The following is an 18,051-nucleotide window of genomic DNA, read 5'->3' as shown; positions in this document are numbered from 1 at the left end:
TCTGTAGGAAGAGACTGTCCCCGCGCTGTACTGAGGGCCACAAAAGGCCCTGTGAACCAACGGCAGGATGGCTGTGTTTTTGGATGAGAAGATTCAATACCATAAAAACGTCATCTGTTCCCCAGTATGTCTATAAAGCGAATGCGGTCCCAATAAAAACACGAACTGAATTGTTGAGGTTAAATGGATAAGTCAATTCTACAGTTCACTGAACAATGAAATAAGCAAAGAGAGCCAGGAAAAAAATTCTGGGGAATACAAAAGAGGACCAGCCCGCTTGGCATTAAAATTTTAAAGAAATCTGTAGTAATTTAAGAAGCACCGCCCTCGCATGTGAACAGCAGACAAATCAACGGGACGGATTTGGAGCGCCTGAAAACCCCCAAAATACACAGGGGCCTCGGGACATCACGAGAGCAACAGCGTTTAACTTCCACGAGGGGCGGGCTGTGTAAGGAAAGACTCAGGCGACCACCGGTGGTCTGTGAAGAGGTGAAGCTGGAGTCCTCCCCGTCCTCTGTCCTCCCCAGCGTTGTAACAAAATCAGCTCTAGAGGAATCCACCTGGAGTACTGAAAAGGGCCTGCAAGCACCAGGAGGAACCAGGAGGAGGCGCTCTCTACTCTCGGAGTAAGGAAGACCCTTTAACACAGGATACAGAAGCCACAGAACAGAGCACTAACACGGACTACGTCAAAGTTATTTTAAACTCTGTATGGAAACGCACATTGCCAACAAGGTCAAAAGACAAGAAAATGCCAAACGCAGTCAAAACTCACATCACAGACACAGGGCTGGTTCCAGCAAGTAAAAAGCGTGCCCACCAATTATTAAGAAAAGTAACAGTGGAGAAGGCAGAGGACATCTCCAGCAAGAAAACATGGGCCACTTTCAAAGGGCGTTCACGCTGCTTGGAAGAGAAATGCATTTTCATCTATCAGATGGCTCCCGAAGCAGCCAGTTACACAAGATGGGGGTGGGAAGCCAGTGCTGGCTTGTCGCGGGGGAGCACCTTGCACGGCTCTGCAGGGCCAGTGTGGGGACATCCACCCCAAAGCACAGGGGCCCGCGTGTGCCCTTCCACCCAGCAACTCTCCTAGGGAATCTGAGCCTGGGATGCGCGCTCAGGCTCCAGCACAACCACCAACAAAGGCAGTGCAGGTGCAACAGGACAGCCCCGCCGGAGCCAGGCTCACGTCTGTGCTCACGGGGATGTGGAACTCTCCGGAAGGCTGCCGGGAGAGAGGCGGGTGTCGGGGTCGGAAGGAGGACGGCCTCACTGCACGCCGACCACACTTTTGGCATCTGCGTCATGCTTGTGCAGTACCGTGGTTTAGGTAAATGCTTAGAATCGAGCCCGGAGGGCGGCCCTCTCACGTCTGGGGTGGGTGCTGCTGTCATTGCTGGGTGCACTGCCTTCAACATCCGTCTCTGCAGAACCAGAACCCCCACCCCCGAAACACCTCCCCGCACACTGCGCATATGCTGCTACATCTGAAAATACTTTGTGGGCCTAAGCTCCTGGGCCCAGCCCAGCACAGAGAAGGCATCTGGCTCGTGCCTGCCCCGTAGAAATCAAGGGCGGCCTTCAGGGCTGACAGGACAGGTGGCCTCACCTCCCCAAGCCTCAGATTTCCCCCGTCGGGCCATGGGGTTCATCCTCCCTCTCTGGGTGAAAAGGGGACTTCCACCGTAACCAGGCCCAGGCCAGGCGCCCAGCAGGCACACGGGAGAGGCCAGTCCAAACCCCCTGGACCCCTGGGGTGCTGGGGTCCCTGCCTGTCTGCAGCTTGGGGAGGCCCCGCCCTGCCTAGGGAGGCTCCATGCAGCTCCCTGCACTCTCAAGAGCACCCTGGGAGGGGTGTCCTCTTCTGGCAGGCCGGATCCAGGCCCCCCACCTCCCAGGACTCACCAAAAACTTACCCTGGGCCCGGGGAAGCCCTGCTCTCCCGGAGTGCCGTTCCTCCCAGGGAGGCCCTGCAGAGGCACAAACAGGGCTAAGCCCCCAGAACCACCCCAACCGAGGCACAGGGGCACAGACCAGCCGCTCAGCCCCATGCCGGGTCCACCCTGAGCACCTAACCCCACCCAGCCCTGGTCTGTCCACTGCTGTCAGGAGGAAGGAAAGGGGCTTCCAGGGCAAGGACACACGAGCCCGTCCTTCCCTCTCACAGTCAGGCATTCCAGGTTCAGACCCCAGCCCCCTGAGCAGACAGGGCTGTGGACACTGCGCTCAGAGTGAGTGTGCTTGACCGGTCCCAGGGAGCCAGCTCTGGAAGCCCCAGCCATCACCTGCGGGGTGCTGGAACCTTGGGGTGAGCAGAGGCAGCTGCGGCCATGGCAGGTCCAGTGACCTCTCAGGTCCCCATAGCAGGGGTCCAGGCCTGGGCAGAGGGACTCTACAGCTCCTGCTGCAGGTGAGCTGGGCTGCCAGCACCCAGGACAGCGGCCGTCCGAGTGGCTGTGACTCACAGCCGGCCCGCGTCACACCCTGCAGCCACAGCACAGTTCTGGATCCCAGCTGCACCTGGACCTGTCCCAAGCCTGACACTGGATTCTGCACCAGGGGAGGGCTCGTGGGGGCGGGGGCAGCCTGGGGGAAGGAAGGAGCTGCACCTGGACTCCCTGCCCAACCCTGACATTGAGAAACACTCGCCGGGCGAGGTGGCTCAAGCCTGTAATCCCAGCACTTTGGGAGGCCGAGACGGGCGGATCACGAGGTCAGGAGATCGAGACCATCCTGGCTAACACAGTGAAACCCCGTCTCTACTAAAAATACAAAAACTTAGCTGGGCGAGGTGGCAGGCGCCTGTAGTCCCAGCTACTCGGGAGGCTGAGGCAGGAGAATGGCGCGAACCCGGGAGGCGGAGCTTGCAGTGAGCTGAGATCCGGCCACTGCACTCCAGCCTGGGTGACAGAGCGAGACTCCGTCTCAAAAAAAAAAAAAAAAAAAAAAAAAAAAAAAGAGAAACACTGGATTGCACACCAGAGGAGGGCTTGCCCAGGAGGCCCAGCCTGGGGGAAGGAAGGCGCTGGGCCAGGCCTCAGGGCGGAGGCTCATGAAGTACATCCCAGCTCTGCGGCAGGACGGGGGGGATGGGCTGGGGCGGGAGGGCCTGGGTTCCACATCCACCAGTGGCAGCAATACGTTGGCCAGGGTTCCCCGGTCACCCCAGGGAGACACCACTGGACTCACTGGGGGTCCCTGGGGCCCTGGGGGCCCAGGGGTCTCTGAGGAACAGGAGCAGGCAGACACGAAGGCCGGGCAGGTCTCTCCATCCCTCTGGAAGAAAAGACACCTGCTCATCAGAGAGACCCTCTCCCCGGCTCTCGCCTGACCCGAGAGCTGAGCTCAGCCAAGCACACCTGGGCTCCAGGGAGACTTCCAGGCCTACACCTGGGAGGCAGGGGTGAAGGTCAGGGGCACAAGTGCACAGTGGGCAGGTCCCGGGCTCAGGCCACTAAGCCCCTGCGTGTGCAGCCAGCCCTGGGTACCCACCCTGCCAGGCTGTCCACATGAGCCCAGGACAGAGTGGTGCCTTCTCCCTCCCTCTCCCCCCCATCTGGGCCCCCAGCACAGCCAAGCCCAGCACAAGGTACACAGAGGAGTCACCGAGGCTGGGAGGGGCTCTCTGGCCTGGCTGTGGGACCCTTCCTGACTCATCTGCATGTGGCTGGGCCCACAGAGGTGGGCGTGGCCCTGAGTGGGGCCAGGGGTTCCCAGCCCAGGGGTTCCCAGGGCCTCCAGGACTCTCCGTCCAGCCCCCCTGGGCTCACCCTCTGGCCCTGAGGCCACCTCCTCTGAAAGCCTTCCCTGATCTCTCCCAGCACAGTGGCAATCTGGACAGGCCAAGACCCCAGGTACTCTGACCCTCAGTGGGCACCAGCCCTAACTTGCTTCGTGGAACAGGGGCAAGAGATGGGGCCCACCGAGGCAGGGAGCTCACAGCACCGGTCCTCGTCGGCCCAGGTGTCACTGCACACGATCTGCAGTGTCTGGAGCTGAAACTGCAACGCAGGGGAGCCGGCTCAGTCCCAGGGGCTCAGAGAGGCGGCCAGCCCCAACCAGCGCGGCCCAGCAAGACAACTCACCACGGCTGAGCTGCTCCGGGGGCCCCTGGCCTTGGCCAGCCTCCCCAGTGTGATGAAGCCGGCAGAGGGCGCGCTGCCCACCTCCCCGAGGGGCCGCTCAGCCACCTTTCGGCAGTCCACATAGAGCCTGACCTTGGAGCGGCCCACAGCCACGTGCACCTGCGAGACAGCACGGGAGGTTCCCCACAGCCCAGGCAGGGCCAGTGCCCACCTGAGCCCCCAAGGCCAGGCCAGAGCTGGGGAGTAACACCCATCACCGGGGCCTGGGGTCAGGAGCCTGATCTCCCCTTAGGTTTCGGGGGACCCTGGGAGAGCTCCCCCTTGCTGTGCCTCGGCTTCCCCTCTGTAAAATGGACCAAATGGCACCTGCTGCAGGAGCCTCTGGGGTCTGTGGGTCCCAAAGAGACGGGCTGGGAAGCTCTTTGACTCCAGTTAAGATGGAAGAGCTGGGTAGAGGGACAGAGGCCTAGGTCAACCTTCCCTCCCAAGGAAGGTCCTGCTCTTCTAGAGAGAGGAGTAGGGATCCAGCAGGGCCCTCTGGGGCTGAGCTGCCCCAGAGCTGGGGGAACGGGGGAGAGTGGTGTGAACTGCAGCCTTCCAGGACCTTGTGGAAGCTCCCGAAGAAAATCTTCCTCACTTCCTGCGGGTCGAAGGTGGCCTCCTGCAAGGCAGCCCTGGGGTCGCGGTGGAAGTAGGTCAGGGACTTCCTCCCGGCTGCCAGGGAAGGGGTGGAGCAGGTGAGAACGGGCTGCAGCCAGCTGGGCCTACACCCTGAGCAGCACGGCCCTCACGACAGGCCAGGAGCAGCCCTGAGGGTGCCAAACTGAAGGTGACCCTCAATGTGGCCCACGGCCCCCTGACCGGGACACCTGCCTCCCACCCAGGGTGGGCGCCCACACCCCTGCTGCCTGGGGGCGCTGAGGGCCTGGCCTGGAGGCTGGACTTCCTCCGACGGCCTCCCAGGGCTCTGGGGCCTCCCTGCCCCCACTCCTCCTGACTGCTGGGGGCGATGCGGGGCCCACATCACCGTCCAGCAGAACCCCGAGGACGGGCTGGAAGTCCTCGGCCGTCATCTGCCACAGCGCAAAGGCCTCACGGGGCGTCTCGGGAAGCATGCGCACAAGGAAGACGATGGTGTGCTCTGGAGGGAGCGGGGCTGGGTGGACGTCACTGTGGGGTTGGGGGAGGGGGAGGCACATGAGCAGACCCGAGGGCGGCCAAGCCTGGCAGGACGATCCGCTCACCCAGCCCCAGCCCCAGCCCCAGTCCCTGAAGCTGCTCTGAGGGTCGTGGTGGACCCCTGCACCCGCACGCCCTTCCCAGCTGTAGACTCAGCATGGAGGCCGTTGGCTCCCTGAGAGCCCAGATTGGTGGGTCCACAGAGCTGAGGGTCTATGAGGCCACATGGGGCTTCCCTGCCTCGGTTTCCCATGAGTAACATCGGGTACATAAAGGACAGAATCCGCTCCCATGGAATGAGAAGGATTCAACAGAAGTACTCGGAGGCACCAGGCCCAAGGTCATCTCAGGTCACATCTCAGGTCACATCTCAGGAAGAAGAGAGAAGGGCAGGGGGCGTCTACACCACCTGAGACCACCAAGTAAGAGGGCTCTGCAGCCCGCTGCCCAGAGAGGAGGGCAGGGTGTCTACATCACCCTGAAAAGAAACTGCCATGGGGGCGGAGCGCAGGGGGTGTGCGCAGCAAGACTGGGGGAGGGAGAGGATGGTGAGGGAAGCTGGGGAACAGTCATCGAGTTCAGCCACGAAGACGCTGTGGTGACCAGGGGGCCACGGCCGAGCACAGCACAGGGGCTGGTGGCTGTGGGGGGAGAAAACAGGCTGGGAAAGACATTCCTAAGCCCCAGCAGTGCTAGATGAGTTTTTAAATAAATATATTTCTGTAATTTTAAATTCTCTGTTACAGAATGTAACTCATCTTTGTAACTTTTTTTTTTTTTTTTTAAGAGACGGAGTCTTGTTCTGTTGCCCAGGCTGGACTACAGTGGCACAATCCTGGCTCACTGCAGCCTCCATCTCCTGAGACAGACAGGCTCCCACCCCAGCCTCCTGAGTAGCTGGGAACACAGGTGCCTGCCACTGCACCCGGCTAAGTTTGTTTGTTTATTTGTAGAGGTTGGGTCTTGCTGCATTGTCCAGGCTAGTTTCAGCCTCCTGGACTCAGCCTCCCCAGTAGCTGGGACTGCAGATGTGCACCAACACACCTGACCTCCACCTTTATAATCAAACATTTTAACTTAAAATATCAGCAGCATACATCACAATTCAGGGTCACAATTAACAACACCTCTGTAAATAAGGTAGGAGCGTCATGAGATACCAGGAGTCGTCCCAAATCTCATGAGAAGCTATTTGAGCGTGATCGCTTCCTCTAAATCCAGCTATTGGCAGATTCATCCCATCGCCTCAGGTGGGAGAAAGGCTCTCACAGGAGGTCAGCCTGGGGCTCCTGCACGTTTGATCATGGCAAACAGACCCATACTTGGGTGCAAAAACATGCCAAGGGACTGCCCTCACTCGGCCCATGGAGATTTTATTAATTTGTCAAATGTGAATTTCCGAAGTGTGAGTACTGGGGTGAGTCAACCCTTTGCTGCTGTGGCAGCGCTGCCACGTCCCACAGCCTCCAGGAGGTCTCCTGCCCGTGCCCCGGCTCCATCTCCTCCTAACCTTCAGTGGCCCCAGCATGGGCTTCCAGCTCCACCCCAGCCCTCGCCCTCACACCTGACCCGTCTTGTCAGCTGGGCGTCCTTGAAAAGCGTGAAGGTTGGGGTCCCACCGAAGGCAGAGGGCTCCATGGCCACGCCCCGGATGGAAGCGTAAGCCTTTTCCACCAGGCCGAAGGCCACCATCAGGTCAAACCCTGGGGGACATGGAGGGGGGAGGGGGCACCAAGGGACCATCAGAGATGGCGGGGGGGGAGGGAGGGGCAGGAGCGGGGACTCAAGAGGGACCCAGTGGCTGCAGCACGGTGGGAGGGAGGGGCTGACGCAGTGGGGTGGGTGGGAAGTCAGCACAGGGGCTGGGGGCTGGGCAGGGGTCTGCTTCAGGCCCTGGGCTGGGCATCGCTCCCCGTCCCTCCCCAGGGGAATCCAACACACTGGGAGGGGCCCCCCAGGCCTCCCTGGGAAATCACTGGGCCACACGCCCAGCTTCAGAGACCCAGAGATGGACAGGGTGGAAGCCCAGCCCCCGACCATGAGCTCCAGCTCCCACCTCTCACCCCTGCCCCCCAGCAAGCCCACTGCACAGCATCCCAGCCCACCTAGGGTCCTTCTCCCTCGGAGGAAGCCTCCGCCAGTGAGCTCCCCTTTGCTGGCACACAGCGTGGCCGGCTCGCTCCATCCACCCTGCCTGGGGGCCCGCAATGACCCCATTCCCCGGCGAGCCCCACTCGCACAGAGCCGTAGGGGCCAACGCCATCCTCGAAGCCCCAGCTCCTTTCCCGCACTAACTGGTACAAAGTGAAGGGCGAAACCCCATTCACACTGCTGCTTATTGGCGCTGCCAGCAGGTCTGGGCAGGAGGCGGCAGAGGCCGCAGCCCCTTCCAAGGCCTGTTTCAAGTCGGCCGTCCCTGCCTTCCCACCATCCCCGCCTGCCCCCCCGTCCTGTCTTGTCCCTGCTGCAGGCTCAGAGCAGTCACAGCCCCACGGAGGTTCACTCGTTGAAGCCCTAGGTGAGACTCAGCTCTCACCACCCGCAGGCCTCCCTGCGCCCTCGGGGCACCGTCCCCTGCCCTCGAGTCGTCCACCTCTCAGCCCCTCTCCGGGGAGGGCCTCACTCTCAGGCAACTGGAATGAGGACCCCAGGCTCCGGTCAGCCGAGACCCTGGAATGGGCCTGGAAAGGACCCAGGGCCCCCAGCGCTGCCTGGGCTCTGCCAGGTCCTGGCCCTGACCTTGCACAAGTTTCGGCTCCCTCAGTGAGAAGCAGGAATAATCACCGCCCAGCCAGCCACAGGGACGTCTGTGGAGGTGCAAACCCACCCAAACATCCTCCAACTGCACCACCCCCAGGTCCCAGGTCACGACACCCTTGGCCCCCAAGCCCAGGAAGAGCCTGAGAGACTGCAGGGCGGGCAGGCAGGGCAGGGCGGGCGGGCAGGGGAGGGCGCGCAGAGAGGGGAGGGCGCGCAGGCAGGGGAGGGCGCGCAGGCAGGGGAGGGCGCGCAGGCAGGGGAGGGCGCGCAGGACCCACCTGGGAGGGAGCTGTCCGGGCGGAGGGCTGGGCAGGCTGCTGGGAGGAGACGGGGTCAGTGTGAGTGGACGCGGCCCGGCCCCCCATGCCTGACGGACCACTGGGGAGCGGCCGCTTCGTGGATGATGCCCCAGCCTGAGCTCCATCTGCACAGGTGGCACTGTACTGTGTCCCATCTGCCACCCGCAAGACCAGTGGTCCCCACGCCTCCCAGAAGAGCAAGGGAACAGGGATGGTCCCTGCCCCTCTGGATCTCACTGAGTGAAGTAGCTGCCCCCACTGTCCCCACAGAAGACAGGCCGGTGGGCCCAGGGTCGTACCAGGCATCCCACTGGGTGTGATACCCTTCGAGGGTACTGGTCACCCAGGTGTGCCCTGAGCTGGCAAGGCCAGGGAGATGCCTGGCGTGCGGGGATGCTGGGGGCACGCGTGTCCTGGGGGCAGGGAGATGCCTGGCGTGAGGGCAGGCTGGGGGCACGCGTGTTCTGGGGGCAGGGCGATGCCTGGCATGAGGGCAGGCGGGGGGCACGTGTGTCCTGGGGGCAGGGAGATGCCTGGTGTGCGGGCAGGCTGAGGGCATGTGTGTCCTGGGGGCAGGGAGATGCCTGGCGTGAGGGCAGGCTGGGGGCACGTGTGTCCTGGGGACAGGGAGATACCTGGTGTGCGAGCAGGCTGGGGGCATGTGTGTTCTGGGGGCAGGGAGATGCCTGGTGTTCGGGCAGGCTGGGGGCATGTGTGTTCTGGGGGCAGGGAGATGCCTGGTGTTCGGGCAGGCTGGGGGCACACGTGTCCTGGGGGCCTCGGGACATGGGCTTGCCCTATGGCAGGTGCTCAGAACCCTTCATGGGCAGAGAAGGCAGGAAGGAGCACCCCTGACAGGAGAAGCTGCTCTCCCCTCCCATGGGAAGGCCGCCTCGCCAGGGTAGCCGTCCAGGCAGTGAGGACCGCGACCCCAAGGGCGTGCAAGCCAAGACTGGAAGACCCTACAATGGGGAGGTTCCCCCAGAGGGAAGCCGGTAGGTCGAGCTGCATGCCTCTGACAGCCCCCGCCCTGTACCTGTGGTTCTCCAGGAAACCAGCGAGAGACAAAAAACCAGCAACAGCGGCTCCCACCGTGGAAGACCCCAGGCAACTGTGACCATGTCCTCGTCCCTGGAGAATCCAGGTGGGGCCAGCCTGGGACCAGGCATCTCCAGCCCCCCGGGACCCCTGCCTGCCTGTGACCCCTGAGGTCAACTGGGTCTGGGGTTGGCTGGGTCTGGGGTCGGATGAGTCTGGAGCTGGCAGGGTCTGGGGTCTAGGGCCTGGCTGGGGCTGGGAGCTAGGGCCTGCCAGAGTCTGGGTCTACCTGGGTCTGGGGTCTTGGTGCCCACTCACCTGTCTGGCCGGTGGCAGACACAGCCTCACTCCTGCCTGCTGCGTAGACAGCTGAGACCAGGACCCTGTACTTGGTGGCTGCCTGCAGGTCGGGGAGTGTCACGTGGCTCCTGGGTCCTGGCACGGAGACCTAGGGGAAGGGAGGGTACCTGGTCCCCACTTCCTGGGCAACTTTGTTTGTCCACACGGCTCAGCTGCCTCCCCATGTCCCGCCACGGCAGAGCTGCCGCCCTCTGCAGACAGCATGGCCACACCCCTTCCAGGAGGCCCCATGAGGTGGGGCAGTCTCAGACTCTACCAAGACTCACGGATTTCTCCGGTCCTGAGCCAGAGGCGGGCGTGTAGGTGAGCCGGTAGTGGAGCACGCGGCCACGTGGGGGTGTCCAGCTGACCTGCAGGCTGTCGGGGGTCTCCGAGGCCAGGGCCAGGTTGGAGGGGGGGCTCCTGTTCACTGTGGCTGGCAGAGAGCACGGGCTGTTTGGGGCTCAGGCCCCTCCAGAAAGGAGGCACCCAGTGGCCAGAGAACCAGCCGCCCAGCCCCTACCCTGCTCTGTGTAATGCTCCCACCACACCAAGCCACACCCCTGCCACAGCCCACACCACACCCCTGGCACACCCACACTGCGCCCCTGCCACAGCCTGCACTGCGCCACCGGCCATGCCACACCGCACCCCTGCCACAGCCCACACCACGCCCCTGCCACAGCCCATACCACACCCCGGCACATCCACACTTGTGCCCCTGCCACGGCCCACATAACGCCACCTGCCACGGCCCACACTGCGCCACCTGCCACGGCCCACATCGCGCTGCCACGCCACAACACGCCCCTGCCACAGCCCACACTGCACCCCGCCACAGCTGACACTGCGTCCCTGCCACAGCCCACGCCGGGCCCCTGCCACACCCACATCATGCCACCTGCCAGGGCCCCCACCATACCCCCAACCTGGGCTGCTGCCTGGGCTGCTCTGTGAGACACTACATGGTTTATGCACCCACCCTGCAAGACACTACATGACGTGGTTTGTGCACTCGGCCACTGGGGGAACACCTATCCCCGTGCAGACTCCAGTGACCAGGCCAGTGGTCAGGGGCTCCGGGAGCCGGCCTGCCAGCAGTTCTGAGAGTCTAGGGTCCTGGGCCTGTGGAGCGGGTGAGTCAGGGGTCCCCTTGGGCCATCCCTGCCCAACACTCAGCAGAGGGAAAGTGGAGGGACACCTACACGGGGTATAGCGGAGGGACACAGGGTCACTGCGGGCGCCATCCCTGTAGTAGGCCAGGATGGTGACGTCATACTCCGTGTGCCTCCCTAGGCCAGGCAGGACGGCCGTGCCGAGGTTCCCTGGGACAGAGATCTAGGGAGAGGAGAGCCCCAGGGGTCACCAGGTACAGTGGAGTCCTCAGACTGGGGGGTCCGGTGCACAGGCCATGGGCAGTGAGGCATCCCTGGCAGACAGGGTGGGTGCACACAGGGCTCTGAGCCCTGGACTTGGGCCTCAGGACTGGGAGCCCAGGGGGGGCCCCTCTGAAGGACAAGTCCATCCCTGCCCACCTCGTGAGCCTTCCCCTCTCCCAGGGGCGTCCACTTGATCTGGTAGACAAGCACCCCAGATGGGGCTGCGGCCACCCATGCCAGCTGGACTGTGTCCCCTGGCAGCTCCGTCATGGACAGCTGGCTTGGGCTGGGAACTTTCTCTGAAGGAAGTGGAGACACAGGCTGGGGGTGCAGCCCCTGAGTCTGGGTGCCTCAGAGAAGGGGCAGCCACACCCAGGAGCACCCTATACCCCCATCCATCACACCCGTCAGGTGCCCATCCCCACCTGGCTCAGCACCAGCCCAGGGCAGGCACCCACAACACTTGATGTGAACTGTCTAGTGGGGTAGGATGAAGAACCCTCGCCGGGCCCCCAGTCCCAACCTCTCCCCACTCACTGGTGGTGACCTGGCCAGTCAGCGTAGAGGAGCCACCCCCAGGGTAGAGGCAGGTGACGCGGACAGTGTAGGTGGTGGAGGAAGAGAGGGGCCCCAGCACGGCTGAGGTGGCATTCCCAGGAGTCTCTGTCTGCAATAGGTGGGAGGCCGACATGGCAGGCCCAGCCGGTGCCTGGAGCCCTTGCTGAGGCGGAGACCGAGGTCCAGCACCTGCGGCCAGGACTACCCCATGACCCCCCAAAAAATGGGAAAATGGGCTTGTCCTGAGAGATGGGAGGGCAACAGAACTGCAGGACGGCTGGGGTGGGGCCTCCCCAGCCTGGTCCCCCACAGCCCCTACACCCGCATCTGCCCCCACACCAGGTGCCCCCACACCAGGTGCCCCCAGTGCGCCTCGTGGCGGCCGTGGTTTTATGTGTGTTATTGATGGTTGGCTCTACCCCAGGCCTGCCTTAGGGCCCTGTGGTCCCTCGAGACACTCGGGCCCCTGGCAGGCTCTGCTCTCACCTGCCCCGAGTGTCCACCCTCGCTGGAGACATAGGTGACCCTGACCAGGCGCACAGGCCTTGGGGCGCCCTCCCAGATCACTCGCACTGTGTCGTGGCTCACGTCTGAGAAGCCCAGGTGTCTCGGGGGGGCCAGGACGGCTGTAGAGCACAGCAGAGCCTCAAGGCCAGCACGCGGCCTCCACAGCAGGGTGGGGTAGGGCAGGGGCTGGGACCAAGGGGGCCTGAGGTCCCCCACGCCATGGAAGACTGAGAAACAAGAAGGGGCACTTGTCCTGCAGGGCAGCCAGGGTTGGGACACTCACGGGTCCTGGCATGGATGCCCCGGGCCTCGCTGCTCTCAGGGCCTCGCAGGCTCTGCACCGAGATCTCATAGTCCCTGCCTGGTTCCAGGCCATCCAGCAGCACCTCGGGCCGCCTCACCTGCACCTGCAGAAACATGACGTCCCAGGTCAGCCCCCACTCGCTCTGCCCCACTCCTCTGCCTCCCGTCACCCCTCGGCCCAGCTCACCTCTCGCTCCTCCTCCTCACCCTTGGAGAAAGCAGGTGAGCATCGCACCAGGTAGTGGGTGGCCCCGGCCGAGGGCTGCCAGGTGAGGTGGATGGTTCTGGGAGTCACTGTGGCCAGGGTCAGCGCCCGGGGCGGAGACAGAGGTGCTGGGGGGCCATGGGGGGGCACTTTAGGAAGGGAGCCCACACAGAGATCACACCCACGCATGGGAGGACCCTCACACCAGAGTGGGTGGGCGCGGCCACTGCCCGGCAGATGCACAGGATTCGAAGTGGCACTTCCCAGGCTTCACCTTGGGCCAAGGTTTGTGGCTCCAGCTCTGGGGACACAAGGCCACCCCACAGGTTTTGTTTAAGGCCATCTGCCTTGAGGTCATGGGAGGAATGTGGCCTCCAGGGTGAAAGGGGCCTTGGGAAACAGCCAGACACAAAAGGCCACATGGTGTGACTCCACCTGCAGGAAACATCTGGGACAGGCACATCCAGAGACAGGTGGTGGCTGGGGCAGGGGCGGGGGCAGGGGGCGGGTGTTTAGGGGTACAGGGGTTCCTCTGGGGGGGGTTGAAAATGATCTAACATGGACTGTAGCCATGGGTGACAGCTCTGAATATACCAAAGCCCCTGAAGTTGTACACTTTAAATGGTTAGATTATACAGTGTGTAAATTTCATCTCAGCAAAGCTATTACAGATGAGCTCATGGCAGTCCCTGGGGGTCCAAGAACCCAGCAAGCTAAGCCACGTGCTGGGGGCCAAGCAGTGGGGAACTCCATGAACACTGTGGACAGGGAGTATAATGGGTTGTGATTATGGTTGGGGTGATGATACCAATGGTACAGCTGGTGTTCAGAAGAGAACACCAAGGTCAGAGGGGCCTAGTGGCTCGGCCTCGGTCACACAGCAAGCTGGGCATGGTGCCAACTGTGGGTGGTTAAGATCCAGGGCTATGCTACCCTGGGGTGCCAGGCTCTGAGGGACGGTCACAAGTGGGGCCTCCCACCCAGAACCTGGCCACTGCCTCTGCCCCACCCACCTGTGGTCACCAGGCCCCGCAGGCCCTCGCCAACCCCGCCCTCGTAGATGGGGAACACGGAGACCAGGTACTCCGTGCGGGAGGTCAGGTTGTGCAGCTCTGCGGAGGCGGCAGGCCCCTCCACCACCACCTGGAACAGAGTGGGCAAGGACGGAGCCAGGAAGGGGGGTGCTGGGGGACGGGGAGCTTGTCATCTGGCGTGTGAACTCAGCTGGGGCCCGCCGGGTACCCCACTTCCCACAGGCCTGGGCTCCCGGTACCTACAACAGAGTGGTGCCAGGCACGGTGTGGGCAGGCCCACCACAATCGATCAATTGATCGATCCTTCAAAGGGAGAAGGCACTCTGAGTCTGAACCTATCCCCAGCACCCTCGGAACGTCCCCTGCTCTGCCCTCCTCGGCCACCAAAACGCACTCACCCCAGGCTACCTCCCAGACACAGCTCCATGGTGAGTCCCTGGGCGGCCAGCCCCTCACCGCCCCCTTCTCAGCCTGGACCCAGTCATTTGTGGGCCTTTATTCCCGCCCTCCCTTTGGCTCATCACATCCACAACGGCTGCAGACCGGCTCGGGGAGCCCTGTATGTCAGCCCCTCACCTCCCTGGGGGTGCCACCTCTGGAGGCTCGCCAAACAATCAGATACTTGAGGGGGAGCCGGGGGGCTGGAGTCCAGGACACGTGGATGCTGGAGGAGGTCACCTGGCTCAGGACCAGGCCGGTGGGGGCGGGGAGGGTGTCCAGGGCTGGAGCCGCTGCTGCTGGAGGGGTGGGGGTGGGGGACAGGTGGTCAGCGCTCGAGCCCGTGTCCACGCTCCCCCTGGTGGCCACTCGCAGGAGGGACAGGAGCCCGTGTGTCCACGCTCCCCCTGGTGGCCACTCGCAGGAGGGACAGGAGCCCGTGTGTCCAAGCTCCCCCTGGTGGCCACTCAAGGGGACACGAGCCGTGTGTCCAAGCTCCCCCTGGTGGCCACTTGCAGGAGGGGACACGAGCCGTGTGTCCAAGCTCCCCCTGGTGGCCACTCGCAGGAGGGACAGGAGCCTGTGTGTCCACGCTCCCCCTGGTGGCCACTCAAGGGGACACGAGCCGTGTGTCCAAGCTCCCCCTGGTGGCCACTCAAGGGGACACGAGCCGTGTGTCCAAGCTCCCCCTGGTGGCCACTCGCAGGAGGGGACACGAGCCCGTGTGTCTACGCTCCCCCTGGCGGCCACTCGCAGGAGGGACACGAGCCCCTGTGTCCACGCTCCCCCTGGCGACCACTCGCAGGAGGGGACACGAGCCCGTGTGTCCATGCTCCCCCTGGTGGCCACTCGCAGGAGGGACACGGGCCCGTGAGTCCACGCTCCCCCTGGCGGCCACTCGCAGGAGGGACAGGAGAGCCGCTCCCCAGACCCTCTGTGGACAGATGTAAGCGGAGACTGCAAACCCCCTCAGAGCCACAGGAACCAGCCTCAGGTACCACCCGGGAGCCACAGCGTCCCCCCCTCCCCTGCCCAAAGCAGCCAGGTGGGGCTGCAGCCTGTGTGGGTGACCCTGCCCCGCACCTGGGCCCCGCCGCGGGCCCCCATCCTGCAGCCTCTGGCAGATGAGGCGGCTGAGCAGGCCAGCCAGTGCGCCAAGCTGCGGGAAGTCCAGCACGTTGTGGACGGTGATGTCCCGCGGCGGGGACGCCAGGAGCCTCAGCTCAGCCTCGTCGGCGTTCTTCACACCTGCTCGAGAGGAGGGAGGTGAGGTCGGCCTGCACTGGGGTCACCCGAGGGGGCTGCCTGCAGTGGAGGTCTCCGTGGAGAGTGGGTCAGAAGCGAAGAGGCCTATAGGCTGTACTCGGCCCACCTGCCACCCACATGCCGGGCCAGGAGCTTCTGAGGGGTTGGGGGCATCAAGGAAGGGTCTCTGCTCCCAGGACTCCTGCCTCAAAATCTGGGGTTTCCTCCCCACAGGACAGAGTTGATTCACCTGTGAATCCCAGGCCCTGGAGGGTGCCAGGAAGCTCCTCGCCAGGGGACAGCAGGCGGGAGTCGCCAGGCACAGGGATGGTGGCCAGAGGGGGCAGCTGGAGCTGCTCAGTGAATATTGCACCAGGGAGGTTCACGCCACAGGGGTGGGGTTGGGGGGGATTCTACGGAAGGCACCAAACAGCAGGTGACTGAAAAGGAGCAGTCACCTCTGAGTGCCAGGTAGTGCCCAGCTCTGCGTGCAGCTCCATGTCGTGAATGTGGAAGCTGGGACTCAGGGACCAGGTGCCCGATGTAAGCTCCCAGCTGCAACCCAAAGCCCACCTGACAGTGAGGCTCCAGCCCAGGGCCAGGGGGCTGCACAGTGCTCACCCACAGCGAAGATGTTCACGCCCAGGTCCTTGAGGACACGAGCAGCAGTGTGCACATCGTCCTGGGACTTGCCGTCCGTCACCAGAATCACCACCTTGGCCGCCTCTGGACGGAGGCCGGCCGCCGGCTGCAGGTTCTGCCCCAGCACATGGGTCAGGGCGAGGCCTTGGGAGCAGCAAGAATAAAGTGACAGGCAGCTGCCAGCATCCCCTCCTGGTGCTCGGCTGGCAGCAACCAGACAGCAGAGATGCTTCTCTCCTTCCCTTGCAGGGTGCCAGGAGGCCAGGTGGCAGCCTGAGGGAGCAGGGAGGGTCTGCCTGTGAAGGGGCCCCAAGTGGCACCCCAAGTTCCCCAGCCAGGCCCTACCTGCAAGGTGAGCACCCCGACTGGGCTGGGTGTGGCCCCAGCCAGAGCTGCCACGGAACAGAGGAGCCACATGCTGGACATGGGCCCTCGTTTTCGTCCAAGGTAAACAAGGGGGTGACTCTGCCCTTTATAAAGGTGTGAACAGGGCTCAGGTCCACACCACTGAGAGCTCAATTTACACACACGCTCCCAGGGTCTGGGAGGGCGGCAGAAGGAGGTCCACCCTCAGGATGGAGGGAGGGGCGGCCTGGGCCGTACCTGTGAACGTGTTCCCCCCCTTGTAGCGGAGGCGGTGCACAGCTGCCAGCACCTGCTCCTTGGTGCCGAAGGAGTTCAGGTTCCACTCAGTCTGGGCATCGCCGCTGTACTGAGTCAGGCCTGGGGAGCAGGGGCGTGGCCACGGGCTGAGTTTCCAATGCTGAGGGGCCCAGGGAGCTGGCACAAGGCACACCTGAGAGCTGCACGTGCCTCTGCGGTGTCCCTGGCCACAGCAGCCAGTCCCCAGAGAGAGTACGCTTGCAGAGCCAGGGCCTCCACACAGAGCGTCCCCAGAACACCCCAGAGGAGAAGGTGTCCCACCCCACAAGGTGGGAGCCCTGGCTGGTGCGGGGACCCCCACAGGTCACAGCCTCCGCCGGCAGTCAGAGCTGTGGGGACCACGCCCAGGTAGGGCAAGAGGCAGGCCGGGCCAGCACCCACCTACTTGGACCTTATCCGGCCCGATTTCAAAGGGTGCAATGACGCTGGCCAGGAAGTCCTTGACCTGCTGAAAGTGACTGTGGCCGATGCTCCAGGACCCGTCCACCAGGAAGACCATGTCAGCAGGCACAGGGGGTAGGCAGCGGAACTGGGGGCTGGCTGGGGTGGTGGGAGCAGGTGAGGTGTTAGGTGAAGCCCATCCCTGGTCCAAGACCCCCAAACTGCTCCCGGCCTGGCCCCAGCCCCCAGATCACCTTCCCTGGGGCTCCAGCCACAAGAGTGAGGCAGGCTGGGCCAGGTATCAGGGAAAGGACTCCAAGACCCTCAGGCCTCACCAGACTAGACAGCCCCACGCCGGCACGGCTGCACAGTCCAGCCACCACTAACGTGAGGCAGCCTGGTGCTCGGGCACCTCTGTCCCCCACGGCTGCACGTGGCTATCTGCACGGGAGCCGGCCTTCGCTGCCCACCCAGATACCAGGCCCAGAAGCCCAATGGGTGCAAACCGGATGAGGAGGGGAGGGTGGGCACCGCAGACGGCTCCAGCAGAGCCACCGTGAGCACTGCCCTGGCGGTGCTGTGGAGACAAAACCCCTACCCCCAGCCTGGCGCTCCCCAGAGTCTTGCAGGGACAGTGCCTGGTGGGGCAGGGACAGTGCCTGGTGGGGCGGGCCGCAGAGCCAGCACCAGATCCCTGGGGAGATGCCTGAACGAGGCCAGCAGCCATCACGGTGGAGCCCCCCGTGGGGCGACCGAAGAGGCCCAGCTGCTCTGAAGGGAGGACAGCACCAGACCCGAGGACCTCTGGAGGGATGTGTCCAAGTCTGAGGAGGTGGACACTTCCTTCAGTTCCAAGTCTGACAGGGGAGGTAGAATCCTGCCTCTGAGGACCCCAATCTGATGGAGGAGACAAAGCCCGGCCCCACCTGCAGAGGCCTTCTGGGCAGACACAGGGCACCTCCCCTGTCTGTGCCTACCCCTTACCCGGCT

The 18,051-nt window shown here is 63.6% G+C and overlaps 1 protein-coding gene across 1 annotated transcript in view; it reads right to left on the bottom strand.

The window, feature by feature from the left end:
- COL20A1 (collagen type XX alpha 1 chain) overlaps nt 1–18,051 on the bottom strand; it is a 39,077-nt gene that overhangs the window by 7,117 nt on the left and 13,909 nt on the right. Inside the window, 22 exon segments of the mRNA XM_045364132.2 lie at nt 1,923–1,976; nt 3,196–3,282; nt 3,930–4,007; nt 4,092–4,250; nt 4,696–4,805; nt 5,119–5,261; nt 6,835–6,973; nt 8,309–8,344; nt 9,686–9,815; nt 9,994–10,142; nt 10,912–11,044; nt 11,242–11,384; nt 11,623–11,752; nt 12,130–12,269; nt 12,434–12,557; nt 12,641–12,786; nt 13,672–13,801; nt 14,269–14,426; nt 15,214–15,378; nt 15,997–16,161; nt 16,621–16,740; nt 17,062–17,220. Of these exon segments, the coding sequence (XP_045220067.2) occupies nt 1,923–1,976; nt 3,196–3,282; nt 3,930–4,007; nt 4,092–4,250; nt 4,696–4,805; nt 5,119–5,261; nt 6,835–6,973; nt 8,309–8,344; nt 9,686–9,815; nt 9,994–10,142; nt 10,912–11,044; nt 11,242–11,384; nt 11,623–11,752; nt 12,130–12,269; nt 12,434–12,557; nt 12,641–12,786; nt 13,672–13,801; nt 14,269–14,426; nt 15,214–15,378; nt 15,997–16,161; nt 16,621–16,740; nt 17,062–17,220 (2,798 nt within the window).

The sequence above is a fragment of the Macaca fascicularis genome, chromosome 10 (genome assembly GCF_037993035.2).
Source record: "Macaca fascicularis isolate 582-1 chromosome 10, T2T-MFA8v1.1".
NCBI lineage: Eukaryota > Metazoa > Chordata > Mammalia > Primates > Cercopithecidae > Macaca > Macaca fascicularis.
Note: the sequence above shows the minus strand (reverse complement) of the source record. Positions and strands in the feature narration are given on the sequence as shown.